Source organism: Nyctereutes procyonoides, unplaced genomic scaffold, assembly GCF_905146905.1.
Source record: "Nyctereutes procyonoides isolate TBG_1078 unplaced genomic scaffold, NYPRO_anot_genome, whole genome shotgun sequence".
NCBI classification, from domain to species: domain Eukaryota; kingdom Metazoa; phylum Chordata; class Mammalia; order Carnivora; family Canidae; genus Nyctereutes; species Nyctereutes procyonoides.
In genome coordinates, this window is record NW_026575051.1 from 28,217,173 (window position 1) to 28,232,782 (window position 15,610).

General features: G+C 33.1%; 1 protein-coding gene across 1 annotated transcript in view; it reads right to left on the minus strand.

The window, feature by feature from the left end:
• The window catches only part of EYS (eyes shut homolog), a 1,553,129-nt gene that overhangs the window by 1,021,962 nt on the left and 515,557 nt on the right, over positions 1-15,610 (minus strand). The window contains exons 13-15 of the mRNA XM_055330595.1: positions 8,716-8,975; positions 968-1,064; positions 667-774 (exon numbers count right to left, since the gene is read on the minus strand). Of these exons, the coding sequence (XP_055186570.1) occupies positions 667-774; positions 968-1,064; positions 8,716-8,975 (465 nt within the window). The remainder of the gene's footprint in view (positions 1-666; positions 775-967; positions 1,065-8,715; positions 8,976-15,610) is intronic.

A 15,610-nucleotide genomic window follows, 5' to 3' on the forward strand; every position in this document is an offset into this window, starting at 1 on the left:
AATCTAATGTAACACTAGTACTTATATATTTGGGGAAATATTTGAAAACCTTAATAATATTATTATTTTTAAGAAAGGAGAATCAAATAACCCAGAGATCTATGATCAGGAGAATAATAAATAAATGTTGACACATATTTAAATTGAATATTGTACTATAGTTAAAAATGAGCAATAGATACATGCATTAACACAGAAATGTCATGTTCAACATAATGAATTATTTCTGTAGACTATACATACTATTATTTCAGTTATATTAAATGCCAACTAAGTGTTTTTTTGGGTAGGCATACACATAGTTAATACTACATATTAAAGGCAAGGGGATGGGTCAAATAGGTGATAGGGATGAAGGAGTGCACTTGTTGTGATGAGCACCAGGTATTGTATGGAAGTGTTGAATCACTGTATTGTATACCTGAAACTAATATTACCCTGTGCTAACTGAAATTTAAATAAAAACTTAAAATAAAAGCTTAGTTCAACAACAAAAAAAATCAGGATATTCAATACAGTTGGAAGGGAAAGTAGAAGAGTATTTGGGGATAAGCACAAGGATATTGGAAATGTTCTGCTTAAGTTGAATGATGGGTATATATATGCTCATTTAAAATTTAAATATCATATATAAAATAACTGATTCAGTAAAATGTAGCCTCTAACCTGCTTGTCAGACCCACACAGGTTCCATTATTTTTGCAAGGTCCAGAAGAACAGTCATTTGTTTCAAGTTCACATAGAGGTCCAGAAAACCCAGGTCTGCAAATGCATCTTTAAAAAAACAAAATTTAATAACTCCATTAATATAAACTATATATAAAGTTAAAGCTTTGAATTATTATAGCATGGCAGATTGCTAATAATAAGAAATGTTCAATTTATCAATTGAAATTATAAACATGTATGTATTTTGATACATCTAGATGCATAAATTTGTATCTAGATAGTTTTTGGTTTTCTCTACCTGAAATTGTTGAACCCATCTTCACAGTCACCATCATTCTGACAAGGAAGAGAGAAGCACTCATTCACATTAATTTCACAATGTTCACCCTGAAATCCTGTGAGAGATGAGATAGACATAGATGAGCAATCCTGACTTTAGAGTGTGAAAATCAGTCAATGATAAAGAGTCTGGAGAATATGCTCTTAGTGGGAACTTAATAAAAAAAAAAAAAAAGAAAAAAGAAAAAAGAACGAAAACTCCTCATCTCTGGCTTTTCATACAGCTCTATTTCACATAATATATAAATGAAGTTATGCTAGTTTCTAATTAATGAGTTCAAATGAAAGAATCAAGGGAGGAATACTTTACTAAACCCTTTGGGAAAGTAGGTTGTTGCAAATGTTGCTGTTGTTTTAAGGTATTTAAATGTTTGAACAAGAAGAACTGAAACAATCTGGAAAGCAAATGAATTAATGTGACGGCCAATCTTAAAGTAAAATTGAGCTTCAGTGATCAAATTTATTCAAGGCAGTTAGCAGATGAGGCAAATTATTTAATTACTTTCCATATCCAAGTGATTCAAAGAAAACAAATTATTTTGATTAATAGCTACATAATCAGTCATCCATTTAAACACATGCCAGTTATATTTTTTTAAAAAAACAAGAAACATGAAAAAAATTACACAGACTTATGAGACAGTTGTAATTATTTCAACACATTTGTGTTAGAATATCAGCATATCATTTTTAAAAATACATTAAATATTTTCATATTTATGATGACAATTTAAACAATGATTTCCATGATATTAACAAGATAAAATTAAATATATTCTTATATTCACTTTTTCTAGCTAATACTTTTTTCAATACTAGTTAGAAAATATGTGAAACAAGAGGATTTTCCTTTCTCTAACTTTGCAGTGCTTTAAGTACCAAATAATTGCAGTGATATTACAAATGACAATATCTACTCAGATGTTTTAGTTTGAAGAACAGAAGGCAATTCAAGCTGTTGTTCTACAAAACCTGTATTTATTATTGGCATACACATAGACTGGGATATGAGAGAAAGGGTGATCTAGCAACACATGAATGGCCATCTTCCTTCTACAGTACCATTTCATAAATTCTCTCTTCTTTCTATTCCAAATATCTCTTCATGTTGAAAGTTACAAAACATTTGTAATATTGGCATGCAGATGATAAAGCACAGCTTCCTTAATCTCTATTTCCAAATCATGATCTTTTAGCTTTGGCATCTACTGCTGATTGGAAAATCCTCTGTACTTCTTCACTTAACAGTCCCATGAAATAACATGGGATTGTCCTATTGTATCCACTCACATCATACTACAAGCCATTGACACCACCAAGTCAAGTCGCAAATCTTCTATTTGGAGTTTAGAAAGTTGGTATTACTTCGTATAAAATCTGGCTGCTTCTTGTTAGTAGGACATAAAGGGAAACCTAAAAATTACATAACTCTAAAGAAGGCAAGAGTAAAAAAGAACACAGAGATACAAGTACTATAGAAAGTAGAAAACGATTGGCTAGATGATCCATTTAAAGTCATCTACATCAATAGTTACAGCAAATGTGGTTAAAAAAAAAAAAATGCTTCAGTAAAAGGCAAAGTCAGCCAGCCCAATAAAACAACAGAACCAACTACATGGTTTCTGAAGAATTGAAAATGAATTAAAAGTAGAAAGATGGAATAAAGATGCACCATGAAACACTTAAAGAAATCCACAGCGCCTATGTGTCTAACAGATTAGATAGTCTTTAGGTCAAGCATCATTACTATTTTTTTCTTACTCAATTATCAAAGCCTTCAAGTTAAACTCTGAAGTTGAGTGCTTGTAATTTCATTCATGCAACTCAGTGTTGTATTCTCAGCATTAAAAAAAAAATTAAAAAGAATTATTTTCAAATTAATATGGCTCTCTTAATTTTAGCTAAGCAAGTTATAATTCCAACACATTCACCATTCATCAATCGCTATCATATTTAAATTATAAATTTAATAGTGCAGTTATAAACAAAACTTTTTCTTGAAATATTTCTAGTTTGTTTTCTGTTTTGTTTTGTTTTTTCAAGTTAAATATTTAGAAAGTTGGATGCATTACACTATTCCTACTTTTAGCATGACTAGCTCTCCCTGGGAAGCAGGGAATTTTGACACTAAGATGTTTCTTAGAAATGTTCTTTTGAGGCACTGGTACTCAGGGGCATTGACTAGCTAGTGAAGTAGTACCAGTATGCCCCCCTGAGTTCAGCTGGGCTGATAAGTCAGAAGAACATTCAGAACCTGCAAACTTGAGAAGCTCACAGAATAATGTTGTTTTCTGTGATTTTGCCTTATTCATTTAGTTTGACATTTCTGGGATGGAGCTTTGTTACCAACCAGGAACAAATGTCAATGGGCTGAGGAAATTAGATTGCTAAAATGCAGTAGACACTGGGAGAAAAAAAATAAAGTAGACATGGATTGCATTTAAAAGAAACTAAAGTTTTGCCAAGAAAGCTTGTGTTTGGAGGATTTAAAGGAGAAAAAAATGTATGTATACTTAGTTCCAAACTATATATTCCATAGTCCTAGGTGTTAGAAACCTTTGTTTGTTTGAAAGGTATTTGTTTTGAATACATGCAGTGATAGCTCTGTCTGTCAAAACTTTAAGTATAGTGAATTCATTCTATCCTACTCCCCTGTTATTTATCCCTATCCAGAATTCACCTGACTCTATTAACTGCAATAGAGTTCTTTAAACACAAATAATAGGACATTCTCAAATCAATGTCCTCTTGATTTTTTTCTTAAAATGTCTTGCCTATCATTGTTATAGAGAATTCAGGTGACTGATTAATATCTTTATACTATCCCATCACCCAAAATATTTCATTAAGTTACCAAATGTACTGTTCATGTTAGGAGCCAAATCAATGTAGATTTTAGGTATAATTTTTAAAATCACTTAATATTTTCTCATTTCTAAAAAAATTCACTTTTTACTTGATTCTCTAGAGGGGATGGCATAGAACAAAGTAAACTAAGAACTGTTAGATTTTCATGAAATTTTTTCTCATTCAGGTCTATACCTTGACATCCCACATTAGAAGTAATACTGCTTGGAATAATTAGGAATGAAAATAAATAGGGAAAAACTAGAGTATATCTTTTAGGTATTCAATAAGTTAGCCTTAGAATCATTCATTTTAAAATAAAAAACTAAAAATATTAAAAAATGAATTATTTTCAAAAGCATCAGAAAGGCTTTTTTTATTTTTTCTTAATTAAAATATTAACTTACCTGGATTTTAAAGCTTTATGAAAACAAACAAACAAAAAAGAGATTTCTCTCTTGGTGAGTCAGATCTTTTTTAGATATTGTTTTATTTTCATTTTAAAATAGGATGATACAAATGTTCGCATTTTCTTGAAAAATTAACCAAACATTACAAAATAGTTGCAGATTCAACTTTAAACACTGAAATATGAAAAGATAGAACTAATATTTAATAGGCCTAATAAGGCTTTTTAAACACTGATTTTAAGAAAACTCTTAAAAAATGAGTATAAAAGCTAATATTCTTAAATATAATTAATAATTGACATGCTTTAAAATTAATTAGCAGCAATATATATTTTCTTTGAAGAATTTCCCCAATATAAATATCTACAGCTATTTAAACCTAATAGACACATGCTACCACATAAGCACATGTTTTTAGTTGTCAAAAAAGTAATTTTTAATTTAGATAAACTATATTATCAAGTGATACATTTATTTGGTGCATGGAATTATACGCTTTAGGTAATGTGGCATTACCATAATAATAGTATACGTGCTAGAGTAATAGACACATTTAAATGCAACTGCCTCCTCTGGTACTACAAATCCATCAAGCTTAGAATCCCAATTGTAAATCAATAGCACATGGAAATGATCTGATTCTTCCTTCCACTAAGATATTTAACAAGTATTCTTTGCCACATTTTAATCCTTTGTAAAGTGTCATTTAAAAAACTGTTTAAAAAACTTTTGTTCCTTTCACCTTGGAGACATATGGATGAAGTGGCTCCATTTGGAAACTAAGCCCTTTAAATTAAATTGAAAGTATTGGGTAGCGTGATGGTCTTGCCTATAAACTGAAACATAATTTAGAGTAGAAAGATAAAGAAGTTTTCCTAAAGAGAATATTAGAAAAGCAATCTATTTTAAACATGAAATGATTTTAGATCTCTCACTATATACACATGCATGCTAATAACAGAGACCCTACTGCATGCCATACACACATTCACACACATTTTATCCAAAGTCATTTCTACCTCTGTAAAATTCCTATCATTCTTATATTACATTTCTACAAGCCTGAAGTTGGACTCAGTTTATTCAACTTCTTGTCCTTAATTAGCTCTTTTCCTATACTGTACACATTTGACATTACTCTTTTGATCACATACAATACAAACAAAAATACTAACTTCGGCAAGGAATGGCATTATTGGTGCCCTAGCTGAGAAGGATACCTGGTAATTTTCAGAATTTAAGAGCCATAGTAACAAGTTCTTTGACAAACCCTTCTCTCCTACTGCATTCAGATCTCCATGTGAAGGGAACATGGTATTGGCTGCGCCAAATGGAAAGCTCGGGCAAAGAGAGGAAGTTTTTCCTCTTATTGTCAATTCCAAGGAAGGGCTCTGTCAATATTTCAGTCCCATGCTGACTTGGATCAATCATAAATTCCAGAGGGATGGACTTTTCTCTCTGTCTAAGCTTGAGTTCTTGCAAGATAACAATTGAGGTAATAGTATGTACACTAGTAACTTATTTGAGAGGTGACTTCAGGAATTATTGCAAGGAAGTGATGAAATAAATTAAGGGAGAGCGGGGCTTAATGAGCAGGTATTACTCTGAGTAATGAAGACTCCAAGGTTGCTGGGATCCTCTGAGAAATCATGTGGAACATAACTCACAGTTGTCATACTACTTAGGAAAGCTGGGGTATGCATCCATAAAGTAAGAGAAAGCTCTTACTCTATTGTACTTAAATGGTTAGTTAATTTATGTGTCTCTGCTTGAAATTCCTTGAGGGTGTGTCTTTGCCATGTTTAATTTCCCCAGAACCTGTCTCAAGACTTGACACATGGTAGGAAATCAATAATGCTTGTTGAATCAGTTAATAAAGAATACAATTTTAGATTTCTAGAATACTACCAACATGTGGTCACAAGATTGGCATGTGTTATGCACAGAGCATATTGCAGAGAGGCAAAAAAAAATGCGTAGTATGAAATAAATGTTGAGGTGTGTAAACTGATTGCATACTAAATCACCAAAAACTAACACTATAAGTGACCTAGAGTAAACCCCATTTTTTTCTAGGAATCTTGTGAAATTATATTTTTCTTTCTGTCTGCTATTTTTGTACTTATTAAAGCACTGATTTTTTATTACAGAAATTGTTTAAACAAATAGGATTTTATATAAAACAAACCTGTATTGAATTATTACTGCTAAATGCTTTTCTGTCTGCCTCTTTTCCACTAGAAAATGTTCAATATTCATAGGGACCAAATCAACTCACTTCAGTTCTAAACAGAAGATAGAAGCACTGCTCCTACTTTCTCTTGCAAAACATGATCACGATAGGTCTGGTGTTTTACTACACCTATAATTTTTAAGTAGCTCACATTGGACCCAAATGGATTAGATTGTTTTGACTATAAGTTTCAATCACACTAAGCAAAATAGTTTACTTGGTGAACATTCAATTTGGCATAAATCAAAGTGTCAGTTATTCTAGTTGCTGATTCTTCAGAGTGAATTTTAATGCCATTTATAACTTAGTTGTCTAGTACCTAGTCACATTATTACTCTGGTTTTGGGATTTTATTTATATTCATATTTAAATTGTGACAGACCTTGTAGACTGCCTAAAAACTGTTAACAGAATTTCAAAAATGCATATGCTGAACTTCTAGACCTTAAGCCTTAAATCTCTTTTCTTGTGATGCCCTATATTCTAGTCATTTGGCAAACACCAACAGCTTGCAAAGAATTCCAGGGGAGCTTCCAAATCCTCTATCTGTATAAGAGGTTAAGTCTTGGAATTCTTTGTGGTTTTAAATTTCAGTGCTTTTGAAATGGAATTTGATCAGAATATTTTCTTTTAAAAATAATATGATGGCTTTGACATAGATCCTATTTCAAACAACAGGTATTAAAGTAACTCAGCATAGTGTCTAAAATATTCCACAGTCAACCTCTTTTCAACATTCCGTGGTAGCTTTTTAAAGCAATGTCACAGGCTTTAGTTTTTGATCTACTACAGAGATTGAACTACTAAAGGCAACAGTAAGTAAACATTTTTTATAGTAGTTAGATCCCATTTATCCATTTAAATCATGTACTTTATAATTACTGAGGTTTGCAGGGTATCAAATGTCCCACTCACATTTTTTCCTACTTTTCTTTTCCTGACTTATTGCTTCAAACATTTGTCCATATACCTTATGTGCCCACACTATTTGCTTCATAAATCCCATGTAATTTTTGCAAAAACAATTACTAATGGCTGTCCAGTTTGTAGTTCCTATCCCTCAGAACGTCAAGAAGTTTTGTCATGTATATTCAAAGACTTGCCTCTTTAGCCTTATAATAGATCATCCTCTATATGAGGATCCTCCACATCCTCTACATCCATATACAGGAGGGTTTATAAAAAGAAACAGAAACATCTCTAAGACACTAATTAATTGGTATAGTTGAAGCTGACCTTTTGGGACAGAAGAGTAAATAAGTTTTGTCCTTATCTTTAGTAAACCTCTCTTCCAGTAGAATCAGTAACAAGGAAAGAGACATGAAGCCAGAATTTGGTATTAGAAAATAAATGAGTTGTAGATTTTTATACACAATGTGTTTTTTATACTGTGCTTATGATACATTCCTGTTATATTGAAAACCTACAATGTGCTAGTTTTATGGCAGAAGCATTCCTGCTGAAGATGGTAATAGCTCTTGAGTAGAAAGCAGTACATGAGCAGTAAACATCTATACAGATCACCTGTGCACTAATCAGATCTCTTTAAGTTACCTCTGAAGAGATCCTAATCAAGAATCTTTCAAAATAGTATAAGTTATTATTGGCTGATATGACCCAGAAAGCCAAAAGTAATTTGCTTTAGGAACAGCTGGATTCGGGAGCTCCAATAATGTCTTTTAATCTACCCATTTTCTATCACCTTCATAGATTCTGTTTTATAGTACAAAGTAGCCACCAGCGTCACATGATATGAGCTTAGTAATCAAAGTGGAAATTAGTGATGTTCATAGGTAGCTCCATGAGAAAAATTACAGTGAAGCATTTGATTACCCAAGATTCTATCTATGCTCATTTCTAACTGACTGCTATTGTTAGGAACACTACATAGTTAAGATTATTCAGGAAAAATAAGTTGTTAACAAACAATGAGAGATTTCTTTAAAATAAACAAACAAAAAGCCAAAAAGAACAAAGTTTTGCCTTCTCCTCTCCCTCTCCTCAGCACCCTCATACTAATTAGGTAAACTTTTTTGGATTATTTCTCCAGTCTGTTTCTATTCCTGTATTTGGAGGCAAATACTTCCTGATTCTCCAATGCATATAAGTGTTCTCTCACTCATTTTTAAGGATCCGTAATCCCATTAGAACAAAATAAACCAAACAAACAAAAGAGTGAAAAAAAAAAAACACATTAAAACAAATGTAAGTTCTTACCTTCTCTACACACGCAAAAATGAGTTCCATTTACCAAAGTCAAGCATGTTGAGTTGTTTCTGCAAGGGTCACTGAGTGGATCACAGGGGTTATAGTGTTGATGGCAAAATTTTCCAGTATAAAAGGGTGGGCATAGGCATACAAATTGCCCAGGAATGGTAGACTCATGACAGAGAGCTCCATTCATGCATGGGTCAGAGTCACATTCATTTGTTTCTTCACTACAGTTTTGTCCAGTCCATCCAGATGTACATTCACAGCTGAAAGAAAATTTTTAAAGTATGAATAGTACTCTTTCATATTTATTCTTTGCATTTTCAGTGAATTATTATGTTGAGCTAATTTGTGGTATTTTTATTTATAACAAGATTAAGAAATTATACACATTTTAAAAACATTGTTTGCGTAATTCCCTGAGACAATTCAATGCACATTACTGCAAGAGTGACTGCAATGGCTAAAATAAGATTTACAAAGCATTTGGTAAATTTCTAACATAGTAGGCCACTGAGACAGATCAGAGAACAACAGTGCTACCAATTTCAATTTTAGCAACTATTGAGCTTAATTACCAATTGAGAAAATTTCCTCAATTATTTCTTTTATGTAAAATAATTTTCACTGTTTATAAGCCTGAGATGACATTTAATTCAATATCTTTAACAACATGTGATTCTTATAATCATCAGAGTATTTATAACAAGGTGTTTCTTTATACTAAGCATCTGGATTTTGTTTCAGATTTGGCCTGCTTTTAAAAACATCTTTCCTCTAATATTTGAATAATGTGGGAAAATTGAGGAGAAATCAAATAAATAAAAAGTAAAGCATTTGGATCTTGTCTGTACATCACAGACTCTAGCTCAGTCTAATCATCAACCATTTAGCATCTCTCAGACCACAATCAGAATTTTTTTAGTTCAAATAGCACCATACTATCAGTTATTTACTAATCCTGCATATGATTTCATCTTGTTCTAAAGGTTGTTTGTCATGATCTTTAAAAATTTTTATAAATAAAAATTATAAACGGTTCCATGACTAGCTTCCACTAATTAAACTTCTGGCTTCTCAGTGTGAATCTGAATCTCCATATTCTCATGTACATAATATATGCTGAACATATTATAAATATTAATGGATATATGGTCTTCAGTTGGTATCATATAAACTTACTTGAATTCTCTCATTTGAGAAATTGGGGTTTCGAGAGCTTGATGAAATTGGTAATCTCAGAGAATTATTGTAAAGATTAAATGATATAATGAATAAAGTATATATGGTGTCTGACATGAGCAATGCCTAGCCACCTATGGTGGTTAGTAGGAGCTGTCACAGATTTTTATTTTTATTTTTATTTTTTTTTATAAATTTATTTTTTATTGGTGTTCAATTTGCCAACATATAGAATAACACCCAGTGCTCATCCCGTCAAGTGCCCTCCTCAGTGTCCATCACGCAGTCAACCCCACCCCCCGCCCACCTCCCTTTCCACCACCCTTAGTTCGTTTCCCAGAGTTACGAGTCTTTCATGTTCTGTCTCCCTTTCTGATACTTCCCACTCATTTTTTTCTCCTTTCCCCTTTATTCCTGTTCACTATTTTTTATATTCCCCAAATGAATGAGACCATATAATGTTTGTCCTTCTCCGATTGACTTATTTCACTCAGCATAATACCCTCCAGTTCCATCCATGTCGAAGCAAATGGTGGGTATTTGTCATTTCTAATGGCTGAGGAATATTCCAATGTATACATAGACCACATCTTCTTTATCCATTCATCTTTCGATGGACACCGAGGCTCCTTCCACAGTTTGGCTATTGTGGGCATTGCTGCTAGAAACATCGGGGTGCGGCTATCCCGGTGTTTCCCTGCAACTGTACCTTTGGGGTAAATCCCCAGCAGTGCAATTGCTGGGTCCTGGGGCAGGTCTATTTTTAACTCTTTGAGGAACCTCCACACAGTTTTCCAGAGTGGCTGCACCAGTTCACATTCCCACCAACAGTGCAAGAGGGTTCCCCTTTCTCCACATCCTCTCCAACATTTGTTGTTTCCTGCCTTGTTAATTTTCTCCACTCTCACTGGTGTGAGGTGGTATCTCATTGTGGTTTTGATTTGTATTTCCCTGATGGCAAGTGATGCGGAGCATTTTCTCATGTGCATGTTGGCCATGTCTATGTCTTCCTCTGTGAGATTTCTCTTCATGTCTTTTGCCCATTTCATGATTGGATTGGTTGTTTCTTTGCTGTTGAGTTTAATAAGTTCTTTATAGGGGATCCCTGGGTGGCTCAGCGGTTTGGCGCCTGCCTTTGGCCCAGGGCGCCATCCCAGAGTCCCGGGATCGAGTCCCACGTCGGGCTCCTGGCATGGAGCCCGCTTCTCCCTCTGCCTGTGTCTCTGCCTCTCTCTTTCTCTCTCTGTGACTATCATGAATAAACAATAAAATAATAATAATAATAAGTTCTTTATAGATCTTGGATACTAGCCCTTTATCTGATACATCATTTGCAAATATCTTCTCCCATTCTGTAGGTTGTCTTTTAGTTTTGTTGACTGTATCCTTTGCTGTGCAAAAGTTTCTTATCTTATGAAGTCCCAATAGTTCATTTTTTGCTTTTGTTTCTCTTGCCTTCATGGATGTATCTTGCAAGAAGTTACTATGGCCAAGTTCAAAAAGGGTGTTGCCTGTGTTCTCCTCTAGGATTTTGATGGAATCTTGTCTCACATTTAGATCTTTCATCCATTTTGAGTTTATCTTTGTGTATGGTGCAAGAGAGTGGTCTAGTTTCATTCTTCTGCATGTGGATGTCCAATTTTCCCAGCACCATTTATTGAAGAGACTGTCTTTCTTCCAGTGGATAGTCTTTCCTCCTTTGTCGAATATTAGTTGACCATAAAGTTGAGGGTCCACTTCTGGATTCTCTATTCTGTTCCATTGATCTATGTGTCTGTTTTTGTGCCAGTACCACACTGTCTTGATGAACAAAGCTTTGTAGTACCACCTGAAATCTGGCATTGGGATGCCCCCAGCTCTGGTTTTCTTTTTTAAAATTCCCCTGGCTATTCGGGGTCTTTTCTGATTCCATACAAATCTTAAAATAATTTGTTCTAACTCTCTGAAGAAAGTCCATGGTATTTTGATAGGGATTACATTAAATGTGTCACAGATTTTTAAAGGAATGTGTGATCCTATTTATGCCTAAATAAAATATGCACCTCAACAATGCTTCAATTTCTAGTGGTACTTTTCATTTATTTTTCAATCACATCTTATTTTAAAATGGTCAAATATATTTTTCAATTTGATAACTCCAGTAAAACTCTGAAACAAGTAAACGAGGTATTTTTTTTTTTAAATTATTCTAACTTTGTAGGTGAGATACCCAGAAGTGTAAAGGAGAAAAGTGACTTAGCTGAAGCTACCTGGTTGGTAAACTTGAGATCCGAAGCCTAGACCTCTTCCTCCAAGTTTCTCTCTTTTCTTTCTTTTCTTTTTTTTCTTCCTTGAAGGTTTCAAATCTATTATAAGACTATGCAATATCTTGTGAAATACTGTTAAAGTTATGTGCAATTAAATCAAAACAAAATAGCTTCAGTGCATTTATTTTATTTAAAGTAGCTTTACTTCTAAGTGGTGTTGCATAAATATTTGTTTTTCTTTTTATTGTATTCTTTCTTGAGTACATAATTTCAGCTTGAATACTTTGAGTTCCCTGTGAGTAACCAATAATGCTTGAATATTTAACATATGTGCTGACTGTTTGTTTTATCTTCTCAAATAACAGGTGGCCCAAGATTTCATGTGGTGTCCTTATAAGGATCAAATCCTCAAGAAAGCATCTGGCCATATGTCAATAGGACTGATGATGCCAAGGTGAGGCCTCTAGAGATGAATGGATATTTGTAGAAAATAAAGTTCTGAAGAAGAAAGTCACTATTTTTGACTGACAATCAGACCTATACATTTATATATTTGAATCTGCTTTTATACATGTCATGGAAACTAGTCTCTGATGGCTAGAAAAACATGTTTTATGTGAGAACTCGAATCTGGTTTTAGGTTGTATCATGAAATAATTTCAGGATTCAGTAAGAACTGGCAAGATTTACCAAACTCACAGCTAGAAGTAGAATTTTTATGGTCTGAAAAACCAAACAAGTAAAAACACATGCTCTATGACTTTTTAGATATACAATTTCCCATAGTAAACACTTGAAAACTAATTTAATGTGTACTTAAAGGTAGACTAATATATTCTAATTTGCTGTCTTCCCTCTTGAGATAACCAAAAATTCACTGGCATAAAATACATTGAATTCCTTCTAAGTAAGAACATTTTAATTGTTAAATGTTGATTTATAGAACCAAAGTTAATAATAGAAAATAAAGTACATGTCATTGTTATAAAATAGGACAAAGGAGTATTCATAAAAAAATAGTTTCAAAAATCTTAGTAGATTCACATTTCTAAATATTAACCATTTTATATGTTTATCTTACCATAAATATTTATATGCAATGGCTAAATATTATTTGGCAATCTTTATGTACATTTGATTTATATGAGTAGACCAGCTTTTTTTTGCCTATCAACTTATAAATATAAGCCTAACAGTATACATAATTAAAGAGACTCTCCTTAGAGATGACTGGGTGGCTCAGTGGTTGGGCACCTGCCTTCAGCTCAGGTTGTGACCCTGGGAACCAGGATCGAGTCCTGCATCAGGCTCCCTGCAAGGAGCCTGCTTCTCCCTCTGCCTATGTCTCTGACTCTCTCTCTCAGTCTGTGTCTCTCATAAATAAATAAATCTTAAAAAAATAAATAAATAAAAACAAAAAGACTCTCCTTATACAAATTAAGGCACTTATTGCTTGTTGCAGCCATTAATTGTATGCAAAATAAAATTTCAATTGAAACTGATAGATGAAAAAGAAACAATAAGATTATAAATAATAAAATAGTATTATTATATTTTTAATGTCTTAAAAAGTTGAGGGTACGTAAAAGGTAAAAGGAAGACAAAAAATACAGGCTACTCAAGTCATTTATTCTTTACGTTATTGTTTTATCCATTCACCTATTTGTTCATTCATTTGGTTATCTTATTAAGTATACCATTAATAAAACTATATTAATAATGGATTGGAGGTGCCTGGGCAGCTCAGTTAGTTAAGCATCTGTCTTTGGCTCAGGCCGTGATCTGGAGATCCTGAGATCAACCCTGTGTCACACTCCCTGCTCAGTGGAGAGACTGCTTCTCCCTCTCCTCTGTCCCCTCCCTCCCATTCAAGTTCTCTCTCTCTCTCTCTCTCTCTTCTCTCTCTCTCTCTCTCTCAAATACATAAATGAAATCTTTAAAAAAATTAATTATAAGATGGTCAGGTCACTTGACCACTTTACTCTTGACCACTGTGATCCTTTTAGAAAAAAATGTGGAAAACCATTTAGCTCACTTAGATTAGTAAAATTGATCTCAAATAAGGCGTTTATTTCATTAGTAACATTAAAGGTAGAAAACAGGACCAAAAGCCATTCTGAAGAGCATCACGAAAGTGTAAAGACGTAAAACATCGCAGAAGATTGATATGGGGTGAAATAACACAATGGTGATGGCCTAAAAAGTTGTAGTAAGGCTATTGAAAACAATAGCAACAACAGTGAAACTACCTTCTTTTGCAATACTCTTGAAGATATTTAACATTTTCTTGTTTTTAAGTATGATAGTGACATTGTTACTGAGTAGAAGATGAATAAAATAGGGAGAGCCTGGTAGCATGAAGATCTTTCAGGAAGCTATTATTTTTTTAAGAGATTATGAGGACCTAAGCAAAGGCATTAAAATTAGGTATGCCATACATTTCTTTCTTCTTCTTCTTTTTTAATATTTCATCTATCTATTCATGAGACACAGGCAGAGGGAGAAGCAGGCTCCATGCAGGGAGCCTGATGTGGGACTTGATCTGGGACCCCAGGACCACGCCTCGGGCCAAAGGCAGGCGCCAAACCGCTGAGCCATCCAGGCATTCCTATGCCATACATTTCTTATGTAGGTTTGAGAAGATCTGGACAATGATTAGTAAAGGTGATGAGGCAGAGTGAGGAATGGGGAGTTCTTGGTGGATTTTGGCTTCAGTATTAGAAAGACGATGCTGCATTAGGTGAGGTAGGAAAATGACAACAATGAAGATTGGAGAAAAGGAGAGGGTACCTATGCTTAGTATACAGTCACTTAAATTAACTGCATGATTTAAAATGCTGTCCTATATGTAGTAAGAAATTCAGATATTGAACTCTGGAAAAATCAAAGCTTGTGATAAAAAAATTCAAGGGCCAGTCTAACAAGTATTATCAGCCGTAAGTTAGCATCAAATAAATTTAACTTTGGCCTTTTTAAACAAAAATATAAAGTTAATTTGTTAAAAATATAGAATAGTCCTCCTATATTGTGTGATATATTCAATATTTTATATTGAACTTATATTTATAAAACATCCCCTATATGGCAAAGAATAAGTAGGAAAGAATCATACTAGTCAGAATATCTACAAGCACTTGATTGGTAAAAACAAGTCTTTCTTTTATGTTCCTTTTAAGGATGAAGAGACTACTGAGTATATATGCTCTACATGAATTCAAGAATTCTATTTTAATATTTACATAAAAGGATCTTTCTATTCAGTCTATCAAGAATCATTAAATATGCATATTTAATAACATAAATATATATATAAAGATATACACTTTATAATATGGAACACATACTATTCATTAATTTATAGACAAAATTTATAAATCATTTATCTATACCTAAAGAATTATTTTATTCCTTAAGCAATGTACATTTTGATGCAAATGAACTATTTGTATATTTCCTTGGAATAATTCTATATA